The sequence below is a fragment of the Lactuca sativa genome, chromosome 7 (genome assembly GCF_002870075.4).
Source record: "Lactuca sativa cultivar Salinas chromosome 7, Lsat_Salinas_v11, whole genome shotgun sequence".
In the NCBI taxonomy this organism is placed as follows: domain Eukaryota; kingdom Viridiplantae; phylum Streptophyta; class Magnoliopsida; order Asterales; family Asteraceae; genus Lactuca; species Lactuca sativa.
Window position 1 is genome coordinate 186,037,043 of NC_056629.2, and position 14,634 is coordinate 186,051,676.

At 44.9% G+C, this 14,634-nt stretch overlaps 1 protein-coding gene across 1 annotated transcript; it reads right to left on the reverse strand.

Annotated features, from left to right (window-relative positions):
• Positions 1-268: 268 nt before the first annotated feature.
• Positions 269-2,601, reverse strand: LOC111914974 (uncharacterized). Its single transcript, XM_023910684.2, has 6 exons — positions 2,296-2,601; positions 1,545-1,756; positions 1,117-1,411; positions 938-1,023; positions 631-722; positions 269-504 (listed from the first exon to the last, which is right to left on the reverse strand). The coding sequence occupies exons 1-6, from the start codon at positions 2,599-2,601 to the stop codon at positions 269-271; spliced, it is 1,227 nt and encodes a 408-aa protein (XP_023766452.2).
• Positions 2,602-14,634: the final 12,033 nt, after the last annotated feature.

The window sequence follows — 14,634 nt, forward strand, 5'->3', positions numbered from 1 at the left end:
GTTCCAAATGACTAGTACTCATCAACCCCATTGGTCCAGGCAAACCCTACATATTATACCACAACCAAGGGTTAATAATAATTAATAATATATAAAAGATAAGATAAAAAGTAATCAATAAAAAAATATCAACACTCGGAATCAATGATTCCACAGGTAAAAAAAACTTACATTGGAATCAGAACGCTGCAAAGGGCTTCTGGAATCAGCTTCTAGAAGGTGACCTACTCCTACGTGGAGGAGACCTGCTTCTGTGTAATCCATCAGTTTATTGACACATCACATGATAAGGGCATTCTAGTCTTTTCAACACTAGTACTTCTATGTAAGTAACAAACACATATAGAATAGTGAATAGTCCATCAGGGCATTCTAGTCTTTTCAATTCATTGGGGACCCACAGTGGTGCCTTGAATTTGTATGAAGCAAGACCAAATGCTGGTAATGAGACCACACCCGTCCCACCAAAATGCCTTACAACAGGTGGATGCTCACATTCATTGCCTGAAACAAAAATAAAAAACAATAATAATAAATTAGTAATGCAACTCGTAAATTTTATAACTATAAAAAAAGGTTGTTTCTCAGCCTGAAAAATCCAGGGAGATTTATATGATATATATGAATGACCTGTAGTAGGAGTGTGAAGGGAATGAAAAGTTAGAAAACAAGCATCAAGATCTTTCAAGGTGGGCCCCATGGGAATTCTGTATATTGGGTACCTGATAAAAAGCATCAAAAAAGGGCCATTTAGTAGTAGCATATTATGTGAGAAAGAGCAAGTAGCAAAGACCATATTAAGAATCTGTTTGATTGGATGGAATGGAATGGAATCACAAAGGAATGGAATGAGTTGTGATCATATTTGGTTGGTCTGTAGCAATGGAATGAATCATTCCATTCCTTCCTAAACTCTAGTACTAATTAGCAATCATACCAAGTGACAGAAAGCCAACTAGATGGCAGCAAGTCACAACTTCTTAGACTTTTCAATTCAGGGAAACGTTGTGCAAGATCAAGTATCTGTTGCAACAAGAAAACAGAACTAAACTAATTATCCAAAGATTTATAAATAAAGAATAAAACCCACTTTCTTTGTTGTTTTTAAAAGCTAACCTTATCACACAAAGGTTCTCTGCCCAAAGGCTGACTATGTTCCATGTACTCAAATATCAAGCAACTTTGAGTGGTGGCAGAATCACTATCATCACTAGAAAAGTCTTCTTGAACTACATTGTTCTCATCATTCATTGAAAAATGATCCATTCGGTGAAGAATGTCATTCTTTGGGTGATGATTATTACTCTTCTCCCTTAGATAATGTAAAGAACCCTTTTCCTGTTCATAATCACTGCTCCCATCACTACTAGAATCCGTAAATGAGTTATCATCAATATCCTCAGTTAGTTGCCTGTAAAGCAACAGAATAACTAGATTATTTAAATTTCATAAAGAAGCATAATAGATGCTACTAGTTGAAAAGGAGCCTGACATAACCCTAAACAAGAAAGAGGAAGAAAGGAAGATATTTATTGTTCCAGTACCTGGAATTTATTGAAGACTTCAAAGGTTCTACATATATTTGAATTCCAGATAAATAAGGCACATAATATTGGATCACACAATTAGCTTCATTCAATATTAAAGGAACTCCAGCACCATAAGTACTCCACTCCTTGAAAGATTCCCACAAATCACCAAGAACAAAGTACGGTTGATATTCCACATCAGTTGTCCTCCACCCTCTCATAGTTCTCTGCTGCCATAAAGTTCAAGTAAAATCATTATTTGGATCAAATACACAACTACAATACCCCTGTTTATACATGATTACTGAACATTAACCATTTTATTGTACTCTAATTCTTTTTGGAAGATGGTGTGCTTTAGCAGAAACACATATTTTGATTGTCAAAATATGGAATCCTTGATTAAACAATAAAAATATAACATCAAAGGCAAACTCTGTTCACTCATAAAAACTGAAAGGCCACCCTCAAGGCTCACTGAATAATAATTCAAGCTGACTTCATTTGCTTTCAAACATGAATTTTGGAGTAGTGCCAATGGAGAAAGAGAAAACCACAGCTAAAATGTAAAGTAAATTATACTACTAAATTATAAATCAAAAATCTGATTAATTGACTATCGCATACTCAAATTGAATAAATCAAATGTTCCTATAAGTTACTTTACTCCATGATATAACGAATTAGCAATACAAGTATAAACTGAGACGACAAATTTGAATTAATTCAACTCATTTCAATATAAAAGATTAATATCAGTACAGACCTTGGAGAGATGTTGAACAGGAACAGAAGGCGTAACAGTTTCCAAAAACCGTTCAAGATTACACAACGATGATGTTGCCGGCACCGCCACCACTGAGGATTCCAACGGCTCCGGATTTGATGGCTGCATGAGTTGATTCTCCGGCTCCTCCCTGACAGAAGATGTAGTAGATTGGGTCGGAGTAACGTTACTTTGAGCTCTACGGAGGTTCTCTTGATGCTGACGAATCCTTCTCGCTTTCGCCGGCATGTAAAACCTATCCTCTCCACCACTACTACGTCCATGCTGCAATCCAGCGCCCAACATCTTCACTAAAACCCTAAGTTACAAATCCTTCGATCTCACCAATAAAACCGGTCACGAAAGCTACGATTTGTAGACAAATTTAAAAGTCAATGAGTTTGATTTTGATTCATTTTTCTGTTAAAGATAAATTAACAAAAAAAAAGAACAAAACTTTTTGTAAACGAATCGTTAAAACAAGATGAAAATCAGCCGATTAAAGAAGGAGTTGACGGATTCAGAAAAACCCTGCAATTTGACAAAATCAAACGAAATCAAACAAAAGCAACGATTGTGTGAGAAATTCAACAAGAGCTGACGAAGAATTAGTCAAATGGGAAGGAGGAAGAGCGGATATCCTTAGAAGACGGCTTAGGGTTTGCAGATGGTGGTGTGGGGGTCGTCGGTTGCTTTACAGAGACATATGAAGTCGAGACGAAAAGACGAGATTGACCCATCTGGTAATAAACGGACTCGGGAACCTGAACAAAATGACCCGAGATTGACCCATCTAGTAACAACGCTTTTGATGCCATTCCTTCCATTTTCGACTGTTCATCCTCCACTTCCTCTACTGCTACTTCTTCACAATCTTCTATTTTTTCTGTATTTAGACTTGAGAGTATAATTAGGGATTTTTCTAACAATTTCAACATCGAGTGGGAGATATGGTGGTTCCAGTAGGTAGAAGTGAGGGAAGAAGTAGGCAGCAGTCAATGTCGGGAGGGGGAAGGAAGGAGCGTCCATAATTTGGGCAAGAGGGAAAGGAGAAAAGATAGGAAGGCGGGATTTTTAATTTTTTTAGAATTTCATTTCCCCCTCCTGTTAAAGGATGGAACGCGCGTTCCATTAAAAATTATAAAGCGACATCCTTAGACGACGCGCATTTTATTATAGGTGCCCTCCGTGTTTTTTTTAGACACTAATTTAAGGGCGCGCAATAATGCGTGTCTTCTATCCTTAAATTTTTTGAAGAGATGACATTTTTCTAATGTCACTCTCCTTTGCGTAACATAGATCAATGAGCGTCGTATTTTGCGCGTCGTAAAAGGCCTTTTTTCTTGTAGTGGTTGGAAGCTAACCCTAGCATAGCCGAAAATCGTAGAGTGCCTCCTCCTTTCTCCTCTCATCTTATTGCATTGGGTGTTTGTGAACCATTAGAGGTGCACCATTTGGGGCACTAAGCTTTCAAGAGTCAAGGATCTTCAAGGTTGTATTGTAATTACTACATAACAAGAAAGGTAATCTTCTAACCCTAATTTCTTCATGAATTTCGAATTGTATGCTAGTTTCTAGGGTTATTGCTTCAGTATTCAATTTGCATGTTCAATTAGTGAAAAAATTAGATCCAAAGCAATTAGGGATGTATGAACACATAGGTTTGTTGTTATGATCATAACCCATGAATGTATTGATCTTATACATGATGTTCAGTATGGTGATGAGCACTCATGAATGGGATTCAGATTTTGGTTCCAGCTCAAGAGCAGGTATTGAGTCGATCGTGCGCGGACGGAGGAGTTCACCTCATCGGAGATTACTCACGGTGTTTTGCATTAGACCCCGGTGGTATTTAGTCCTATCAAGGAAAGGCATTTGGAATTCTTGGATGGCCATCTTCGGGCCCTTTGAGCCGTGATTGTGCTAGGGCAGTTGGGGGCTCATTGGGAGCCTAAGGCTTGGAAGATCTTATGGTTAGCTCATGTCATTTGGGATTGGAGGGTAGTTCCGTACCATGTATTCATGAGGGTCAGGGTAAGTCCGGGTGAGGAAGTCAGGAATTCTTCAAATGCTTCTACGAGTATTTCATCTTCTATTTCTCCTAGGTTGATATCGAGAATTGGTGTTATGTTGGAATTTCATTTCGGTTTGCATAAGGTATATCTCGGTTTGATTCTGTGCTAGTGTCTAGATTATGATATCAAGCATTGTGGTATGCGATTTTGCATGCCAGGAGTCTTTGATGAATCTTCAGATGGACGTATCTTGTGAATTGGGTTCTGCATGTTCCGTTGTTGTTCCGGGTCTTTGTAGGAATCGGTTCAGTAGTATTGCTTGGAGGATCTTTGGTCCACGTTAGTGGGATATTTCTCCAGTGAAGTCAGGGTTCAGATGTTCTATCATCTGTTCGGGTATGATTGGCAGTTTCCTATGGAGGACTTTGGAATTCAAGGCACTACCGTTTCTAGGAAAGGAACAGTAGTAGGAAGATAATGGTGCCAGTTGCATGAATTTTTGATCATTAGATGTGTCAAGGTAATTTTATCTTTGCATGGACTGAAGTTGGTTAGATTTTAGTGATTCCTTGAAGGTAGAAATTAGAGTAGAGGTTTGCCAGTGCATGCCAGGGGTTATTGTTCTTAGTCGCCGACATAAGAACTCAAGGAATTGGTATGGAATCATGAGAGGTGATTTGAATCATCAGAGTGGTTAAGGTCTCAAGAGTATTCTTCTGGATTCCAATAGTTGGGTAATCATTGAGATTGGCTAGTAATGGAATGATAGTTTTGGGAAGTACAAGTCATAGACAGTTCATGCTATATGAGGTTCGATGGATTGGGAACCTATCAGACTTATGGGATGAGAGAGCTTTGTCGAATCCAAGTGGGGGGGAATCGATCATAATTTCTGAGAAATGGATCGAGAGTGGAACCGGGGCAAGTTTTGCATCCTGTTCAGGAATAGAGACAACCCAAATGACCGTTTAGATTGAGGTTTTGTAAGTGGGAGTTCAGGGAGCTCCCAGCAGTTGGTCGGCATCTTGTTGTTATGCATAGCAGGTTTGTAGATGGATCCAGATCGAGGGACATGTTGGAGCCTCGTTGCTTGTTCTTGTCTGATGAGGGATTCAAAATTCAAGTATGACCCGAACACATGGTTGGATGTGGGTTTCGAATCAGGTGTGTGGGGTTGTGATGGTTAAGGTGTGATAAGGCCATGGGTGGTAACCATGGTCTATTTGAAGTTTCCTAAAATTGCGATGGGATTGTAGCATTCACCAGACTGAAGTAGACGAATGTTGGTGATTGTCATGAGTGTAAAGGGGTATTTACCTGGTTTGGATTGAGGACCACTGGGGTCTGAGGTGGAGTTGGGCATGTATAGCCCTAGTTTGGATGGGACCCATGGGCGAGGCTCGTATGCGTTTGGAAATACAGGTGGGACCTAGTTGAGATTCTTGGGTCAAGGATTTGGATCTTGAATCGTAAAATCTGGTGAGTGGTCAGTGTATGATGCAGAGAGGTTTATAACTTGAGTGGCCTTGTTATTTTGGAATTTTGGGAACCTGATGATTGGACCATGTGCGAGACTGGTAGTCTCAATGTTGGTTTGGGAACCTTTATATCTCGGTATAGCAAGGGTTGTTGTTATCAGAAGGGTTTGGGTGAAATGCAAGTACAGATATGTGGCTCTTGGCTTATGAGATTAGTATTGGGTTCGTTTTTGGGTAAGATCTTGAATTGGGGATTGCGAATGTTTTAGGCAGAATTTTCGTTTCGTGGGTTGAGGATCGGGGTCCTATATGCCGAAGGGTTCGATCGAAGGGTTCGATCGAAGGGTTCAAGGGTAATGTATGGGTTCAGTTTTGATGATAAGTCAACTCTTGTGATTGTGTCTTGGATTGGTTCTATAGGTAAGGGCATCAAGATAAGTCAGGGTGGTATTATTGATTTAGAACTCGAGTGTGGATTAGCTTTTTATTCCGAGGAGATGTTAGGTCAATTTTAGATGGGTTTGGACAATCTCAGAGTAAATGATTCGATCATGTTGTGCAGCTCTCGTTTGAGTCTAACCATTGCATGGATGTGTCTCCCACTCGAAGGATTATCTGAGCCTTTGTTAAGTATAAGTGTTATTCAGGGACAATTGGTTGGAAATTCTGTTTCTAATGGGAATCTCAAATATCAGAAGCAGAGTGGTCAGTTGGGAATATGGGAACAACATTGGTTCAGTATGGGTGGTCAGTCAGGAGTTAGGCCATCTCGAGACTTCAGATTTCGGGAATAATGGTATGGGTTCAACATTGGTTCAGTATGAGTGGTCACTCCATACCTACGACCACCTCCAACTTCCTCGTCGCCGCCTTGCACCACCGCTACACCCACCGCCGTTGAAGACGAAGGCTACAATTGGGTGTCGTGGTAGTAGACGATCGGAAGAAGCAAATATATGGTTGTCGTTGATGCTGTTTCCGGTGGGGCTCACTCACCTTTTCTCTTCACCATCTCCTTCTGTTATCGTGTCATTGGCGTTGCTATCGCCGCCGCTCCGAGTGGTTGTCGTGTGTTGATGTCAATTGCTTTGTCAACTGCATGCCACCGTGAAGGGGTGGTTGTGTTCGTGTTTCACAAATTAGGTGTGTATGTTGCTGCTATAATGTGGTGGATGTGTGTGTGTGGGAGTTTCGTTTGGACAGAAGTCGAGAAGGCCACCATGGCACCTAACCATGGTAGCTGCTTGTAGCACCTGGTTCCTGATATGTAAAATTTATCTAAGTGCTTTGCATTTTTTAGCCTTGGACTCGGCGAGTTGTAGGCCTGACTTGCCGAGTAGAGACCGGATATGGAGCACATTTAAGTTGGCCACTCGGCGAGTCCCCGCTGTCTGATGAAACCCTAAATTTCAAGGGTTTTCACCCTATTTAATTCATCTTATGTGCCCCCAAGCTCGCCCCCTTCACCCTCAAAGCTCCCTATATCGTCCAACCCTTGTTCCTTGTGAGATTGAAGTTCTTTGGTGTGTTTTCTCGAAGTTTTTGAGAGAAAAGGAGAGTAGATCAAGAAGAGAAGAAGGAGGCCAGACATCTTGGTGTTATTTCAGTGATTTCCTTGAGGTATAACTCAGTTTCCCTCTGTTTTCATGCTTATAGTCCCTTATAGCTCCATTAAAGTCCTTCTTGAGCCATTTCAAAGCTTGATTGTGAACTAGGGTTTGTAATAAGTTGATTAACCTTTAGATCTAGGCATGATTGAGCTCCAGGAGCTCGAATCTACTGCCTTTATGGAGCCATATTGCATGAAAACCCTAGATCTACTCTTTTAGTGCATTTTGAGCCCTAAAACGTTCATTGGTGTTTATTTACACGTAAAGTTGGAAACTTTACGTGTTAATCATGCCCTAGAAACCCAGATCTATGTATGGCATGAGCTGGATTCAAGCAAAATCGAGTATATAGTATTTGCATGTGAAAGACTCGGTGAGTCGTTCATCGGACTCGGCGAGTCGAGTCGCGAATCCCCGAGTTTTCCCCCTTTTCGTGTTTGTTGGGTGGAGTAGTGAGTCATGGGGTGTGACTCAGTGGGTCGGAAGCCAGACTCACTCATGAAGGAAATCGGCGAGTCAATGCACTGACTCGGCGAGTTCAAGGCAATCTTCTTGCCTCAAGAACAGACTCGGCGAGTTGTTCATACAACTCGGCGAGTCTCAGCATAGAGTGTTCTCCAGATGAAGATGAACTCGACGAGTTGTTCATACAACTTGGCGAGTAGGATGAAGGACTATTGGACTTTGGTTTAGAAGGAAAACTCGTCGATTCAATGCCTAACTCGACGAGTAGAGACGAGATTATGGTTAGACAAAGGGATAGGGACTCAGCGAGTTGGCAAGCCAACTCGGCGAGTCGGGTCAACTGGAAGTTGATTTTGACTTTGACTCTTGGTTTGGTTAAGGGTAAATGGTCATTTTACCCTGAGGTGGGTTAGCAGTATTTGACTGAGTCTTTGTGGGAATTATAGCTGAAGGATTTACGGGGCAGCAGCAGCAGAAGACAGTCAATTCCCACACAGATCAGCAACTACTTTGAGGTGAGTTACCTTCCAGTAGCGGTGGGTCTACGGCCACAATGTCGGCCCACCAGTAGGAGTTGTATGTTAGATGATTGTCTTTGTGATATCATCTAGGTTTGCTACTACCTGATATGTTATATGCTGGCATGATATGTATATGTGATAGTAGTAGAGTTCGGGTGATAGGACCGAAGGGAGGGTCAAACACCCCAGATATGTCTGACAGAGTGACAGTATGTGATGATATGTTTATATGCTGGCATGATATGTTATATGTGATAGTGGTAGTAGGAGGGGAATAGTCCCCAAGTTCGGTCGTTAGGACCGAAGGGTAGATCGGACACCCCAGATATGTCTGATAATATGTTATGTTATGATATATGTGATAGTTGCAGAAGGGGGTGAAATAGTCCCCGAGGATCGGTTGTTAGGGCCGATGGATAGTCAGCACCCCAGAATGGCTTGACATGGGTAGTCAGCACCCTAGAACGGCTTGACACAGGTAGGTCGGCACCCCAGAACGGCTTGACACGGGTAGGTCGGCACCCCAGAATGGCCGTACCGGGTAGTTCGGGCACCCCAGAATTGCCCGACAGTATGTATGATATGGGATTGTATGATATGGGGCATGATGGGGGAACTCACTAAGCTTCGTGCTTACAGTTTTCAGTTTTGGTTTCAGGTACCTCTTCTTCGAAGAGGAAGGAGTCGGTGCGGTAGCGACACATCACATACACGCTTTGTATTCCGCACTATGAGATCTTCCTGGGGATTTGTACTCTGACGTTATTATGTTTTATAAAATATTTTTCCAGACACGCGATATCTTTTGTGAAACAATATGATCGGTGAATGTTTAATTCCAACGTTTTGCTAAATATATGCTTTTAAAAATGAAATTTTTGGCTAGTATTTTTGGGACGTTACAAGTTGGTATCAGAGCCCTGGTTTGAGGGATTCGAACACACCTTCGGGGGTCTCTGAACTCAAATCGAGGGATTAAAAGGTTTTAAAGAAGAAAATATTTTCTAAAAAGCTAAGTAAAGAGTTTTAAGAAGGAACGAAGTGTGTGATGTGCGCGACCGGCCGAACTCAAGTAATTATTCCCCAAAGTACCCATACAAGCTTATGTTATATTTATCAGTTTCAGTAGAACAGCGTGCTAGAATAGGACTAAGGAACTAGGAGTGATGCCTTATGTGCCTGCTTTATGCGCTTCAGTGTATGAAAAACTGCATGCTAGAATTGAGTAGACCGCAGTAGGATAGCCTGTTTAGGTTATGCCTGATAGTATGAGTTTAGCATTGTATGCTAGTTCAGCTTCTCTCTATGAGAATGGATTTGCTTGAGATTGTTTCCTGTTGTCTGAATGCTGCTTGCTTTGTGCTTCGTAGGACTCTGAGTGATGGGAGTTAGACATTAGGTGAATACGTCACGTCACATGTGATCAGGGTTGAATAATCTTAGAGTGCTGGATTTGGCCCTATTGCGCAGCTCTTGTCTGAGTCTAACCGTGTAGAGCCGAGTCTGTTACTCGAAGGATTATCTGAGCCTTGCCACATGTGATGGTATTCAGGTAATGGCTAATTGGCATTGCAAGGAGGCCTTTAGCAGCTGAGGACCGGGTAGGGTGGAGTTAGAGATTTACCTAGGGCAAGCCTAGGATGAGTATAGCAGTGATCAACAGTAGTGAAAGGGACCTGTTGGAGTCAAGGCAGTCCTTGGAGAAGGTACGGATAGATGTGGAAGGTAGTATGGGCCCGTACTATTGAAAGCAGAGGATCCGTACCCGAACCGAGGAAGGCCAAGATAAGACCAGGGAACTTGTAGTTGGTATGATCCCTCCAGAGGTATCAGTATCGCTAATGATTATTATTTATGTATTTCAGAATGGTGGTACTACACTCGAGGCCAGCAGTTGGCAGTTCAGGAGAGGGATCGGGTTCGAGATCAGGTTCCGAGCCAGTAGATGAGGGGCTACATGAGTTCATCGCGTCAGAGATCACCAGAGGCATCCTTGAATCGACCCCCATTATCTTCAGGTCGATCAAGGAAGGGATAGTTGAGTTGATGGAGGAGCGCCTCAGGGCATTCAGGAGTGACATGGCATCTGGCTAGTCGGGATCTCGCACACTGTCCTTCAAGGACCTCAGGGGCAGTGGTGTGTCGGATTTTCACGGGGCGAAGGACCCCATAGCTGCCAGGAGATGGATTGTAGACATTGAGTCTGCACAGATGATTAGCTTCTGCCATGAGGGGTCAAAGGTGAGGTTTACAGCAGGGTGTTTACGATATCGAGCTAGGGATTGGTGGGAGTCCGTGGGTGACTCGTTGGGAGCCTCGGCTGTCGAGGCTATGACCTGGTCGGACTTCGCAACCAGGTTCAGGGAAGAGTTTGCGCCGACTGTCGAGCTTCAGCAGCTGGCCAGGGAGTTCTTGGATATGAGGCAGACGCCGGAGACTGTGGTGGAGATCACTGCCAAGTTCCGGGAGAGGGCATTGTTGGTGCCCCAGTATGCGGGTGATGAGGACATAAGGAGGACCCGCTACCATGACATGATCCGAGCTGATATCCGAGAGCATGTCAATTTTTCAGCTTGCCCTACCTTGAACTCTATGATTGCCAGGGAGAGGGAGAGGGAGATAGATCTGGAGCACATCCGAAAGAGGAAGACAGAGGAGAGGGACAGGCAGGAGGGGCTTCGGGGAAGAAGCCCAAGGGACCAGATGGTAGGCCGAAAGGCCAGTCAGGACCGAGCCGCTGCAAGAAATGCGGCAGACCTCAAGAGGGGGCATGTAGGCTAGGATAGTCGGGCTGCTATAAGTGTGGCAAGACGGGGCATTTCAGCAGGGATTGTACCGCCCCTGCACCTGTGATTTAGACGTCGGAGTTGTTGTGTTTCCACTGCAACCAGAGGGGCCACAAGATGGCCAATTGCCCCCAGTTGACAGCATCAACGCCGGTTAAGGCGCCAACTCCAGCTACCCTGCGGATTACAGATGGCCGGCAGGGCAAGGCAGAGGCTTCAGTGGTGAGGAGTCGGGCGTTTCAGCTGACTACCGAGGAGGCACGCGCCATACCCGATGTGGTGACGGGTATGATTCTTTCCCTACATTTTATTTTTATGATGATATGATATTGATATGTGCTCTGTGTATATGCGTTAGGATCGTTCCATGTGAACGGTATCCCTGTTCAGGTGTTGTTTGACTCGGGTGCCACCCGATTATTTGTTTCCCTTGCACTTAGCAAGAAGTTTACTGAGTCTTCGGGCATGTTGGATTGCCCTTTAGAGGTAGAGATTGCTGATGAACGATTGGTGTGAGCGTCAGCAGTATTCAGGGATTCTGTTCTAAGGTTATTTGAGGAGCGCTATTTAGTGGATTTGGTTCCCATCCCATTGAGGGGGGAACAAGGTGATTATAGGCATGGATTAGTTGAGCCCTAATGGGTTGTGATAGATTGTGCACAGCAGCTAGTGCAGATCAGGACCCCAAGTGGGGGAGAGTTGGTGATCCACGACGAGAGGCCACAGCGTGGACCCACAGTATGTTCAGCAATGAGAGCTAGGCGCAACCTTCAGTAGGGTTGCGTGGGATATGTCGCGTATGTTATGGATACCTCGGAGGCGGGCAAGGCGACGGTGAGCGAGGTTCCAGTGGTGCGAGACTACGCTGATGTGTTCCCGGAGGAGCTTCCTGGAATACCTCAGGAGCGTCACGTAGAGTTCAGGATCGACCTAGTTCCTGGTGCGACTCCGATAGCCAAGGCACCCTATCGGTTGGTTCCTCCCGAGATGCAGGAGTTGTCTACGCAGCTGCAGCAGCTGCTAGACAAAGGGATTTATTCGACCGAGCAGTTCACCGTGGGGAGCCCCGATCCTGTTGGTGAAGAAGAAGGACGGGTCGCATTGGATGTGTATAGATTACCGGGAGCTGAATAAGGTAACGGTGAAGAACCGTTACCCACTACCGAGGATTGATGACCTCTTTGATCAGTTACAGGGAGCATCTTGGTTCTCTAAGATCGATTTGCGTTCGGGTTATCATCAAATGAGGGTCAGAGAGGAGGATGTACAGAAGACCGCGTTTCGGACGCGTTATGGCCATTATGAGTTCGTGATGATGCCGTTTGGGCTCACTAATGCTCCTTCCGCGTTCATGGACCTCATGAACCGCGTGTGCAGACCGATGCTAGATTGGTCTGTGATAGTTTTCATTGATGACATCTTGGTTTATTCCAAGACGCAGGAGGAGCACGAGGAGCATCTGAGAGAGGTTTTGGAGACCTTGAGGAGGGAGAGCTTGTATGCCAAGTTCTCCAAGTGTGAGTTTTGGTTGTGCGAGGTGCAGTTTCTTGGGCACCTTGTCAACCAGAACGGGATTTCAGTAGACCCGGCCAAGGTAGAGGCCGTGATGAGATGGGAGGTTCCGAAGTCTCCATCCGAGATTCGGAGTTTCCTAGGATTAGCAGGCTACTATCGGAGATTCATTCAGGATTTCTCCAAGATAGCCGTACCCTTGACACGGTTGATTAGGAAAGTCGTGGTCTTTCGATGGGGGCCTGAGCAGCAGGCAGCGTTCGAGATTCTGAGGCAGAGATTGTGCGAGGCGCCAATCTTAGCCCTGCCCGAGGCGTAGAGGATTTTATGGTATACTGTGATGCGTCTATCTCAGGCTTTGGCGCAATATTGATGTAGAGGGGACATGTCATTGCTTATGCCTCGAGGCAGCTGAAGCCTCACGAGGCGAACTACCCGACGCATGATTTAAAGTTGGGGAGGTGGTCTTCGCCCTCAAGATTTGGCAGCATTACCTCTACGGGGTTCGATGTACCATTTACACGGACCACAAGAGTTTGAGGTACCTCATGGATCAGCCGAATGTGAACATGAGGCTGCGTCGGTGGTTGGACGTTGTGAAGGATTATGATTGCGAGATCCTTTATCACCCGGGGAAGGCCAATGTGGTGGCCGATGCGTTTAGCCGTAAGGCGGAACCGATCGGGGATGTGTGTATGAGGATGACAGTGGTGACTCCACTGTTAGAGTAGATTCGGAAAGCTCAGTAGGAGGCTATGAAGGAGGAACATCGGAAGAGTGAGCGAATAGTGGGTCAAGTCACCTCCTTCGATTATGATAGCCGAGGATTATTGACACTACACCGTAGGGTGTGGGTGTCGTATCATGGAGGCGTGTGCCAGATCTTGATGGAGGAGGCGCACAAATCCCGATTCTCTATTCATCCAGGGGCAACGAAGATGTATAAGGATCTTCGTCTAGACTATTGGTGGCCCTGCATGAAGTAGGATGTGGCGTGGTACGTCGAGCGGTGTTTGACCTGCAGGAAGGTCAAGGTCGAGCATCAGAGACCGCACGGCAAGATGCAGCCGTTGGATATCCCGTTGTGGAAATGGGAAGATATTACGATGGATTTTATCACAAATCTTCCCCGGACGGCGCGAGGAGTAGATTCGATTTGGGTCATCGTGCATCGGTTGACCAAGAGCGCCCATTTTATTCCGATTCAGGAGAGTATCTCGGCCGAAAAGTTGGCCGATATCTATATCAGGGAGATAGTGGCGTGGCACGGGGTGCCAGTGTCAGTGATATTAGACCGAGATGTGTGGTTCACTTCCAGGTTTTGGAAGAAATTTCATGATGAGTTGGGCACTCGTCTGCATTTTAGCACCGCCTTTCACCCGCAGACGGATGGTCAGAGCGAGCGGACCATCCAGACGTTGGAGGATATGTTGTGGGCATGCGTGCTAGACTTCGGTGGTAGATGGGATACCTATCTTCCCTTGGCTGAGTTCTCGTACGACAACAGCTACCACGCGAGTATTGACCACCCTCCATTCGAGATGTTGTACGGACGGAAGTGCAGGACCCCGATATGTTGGGGTGAAGTTGGCCAGAGGGTCATGGGGAGCACCGAGGTGGTGCTCAAGACGACCGAGAGAATCCAACAGGTTCGAAGCAGGCTTCAGACTGCGCAGAGTCGACAGAAAAGTTACGCTGATAAGCATCAATCAGACCTGGAGTTCCAGGTCGGGGATATGGTTCTCCTGAAAGTGTCGCCTTGGAAAGGCCTCATTCGATTTAGGAAGCAGAGCAAGTTGGGCCTGAGATACATTGGTCCGTTCAGGGTTGTAGCCCGGGTAGGCAAGGTGGCATATAGGCTGGATCTGCCAGCCAAGCTCAGTCAGATCCAAAGCACCTTACATGTCTCCCAGCTGCGGAAGTGCCTAGTGGATGATTCAGCAGTGGTG

Excerpts from the sequence above, each read along its gene's own strand:
- LOC111914974 (XM_023910684.2), bottom strand. The coding sequence starts at position 2,601 with ATGTTGGGCGCTGGATTGCAGCATGGACGTAGTAGTGGTGGAGAGGAT. Across the intron at positions 1,757-2,295 it reads CTGTTCAACATCTCTCCAAG|AGAACTATGAGAGGGTGGAG; the intron begins GTCTGTACTGAT and ends TTATGGCAGCAG. Across the intron at positions 505-630 it reads CCTTCACACTCCTACTACAG|GCAATGAATGTGAGCATCCA; the intron begins GTCATTCATATA and ends TTTTTGTTTCAG.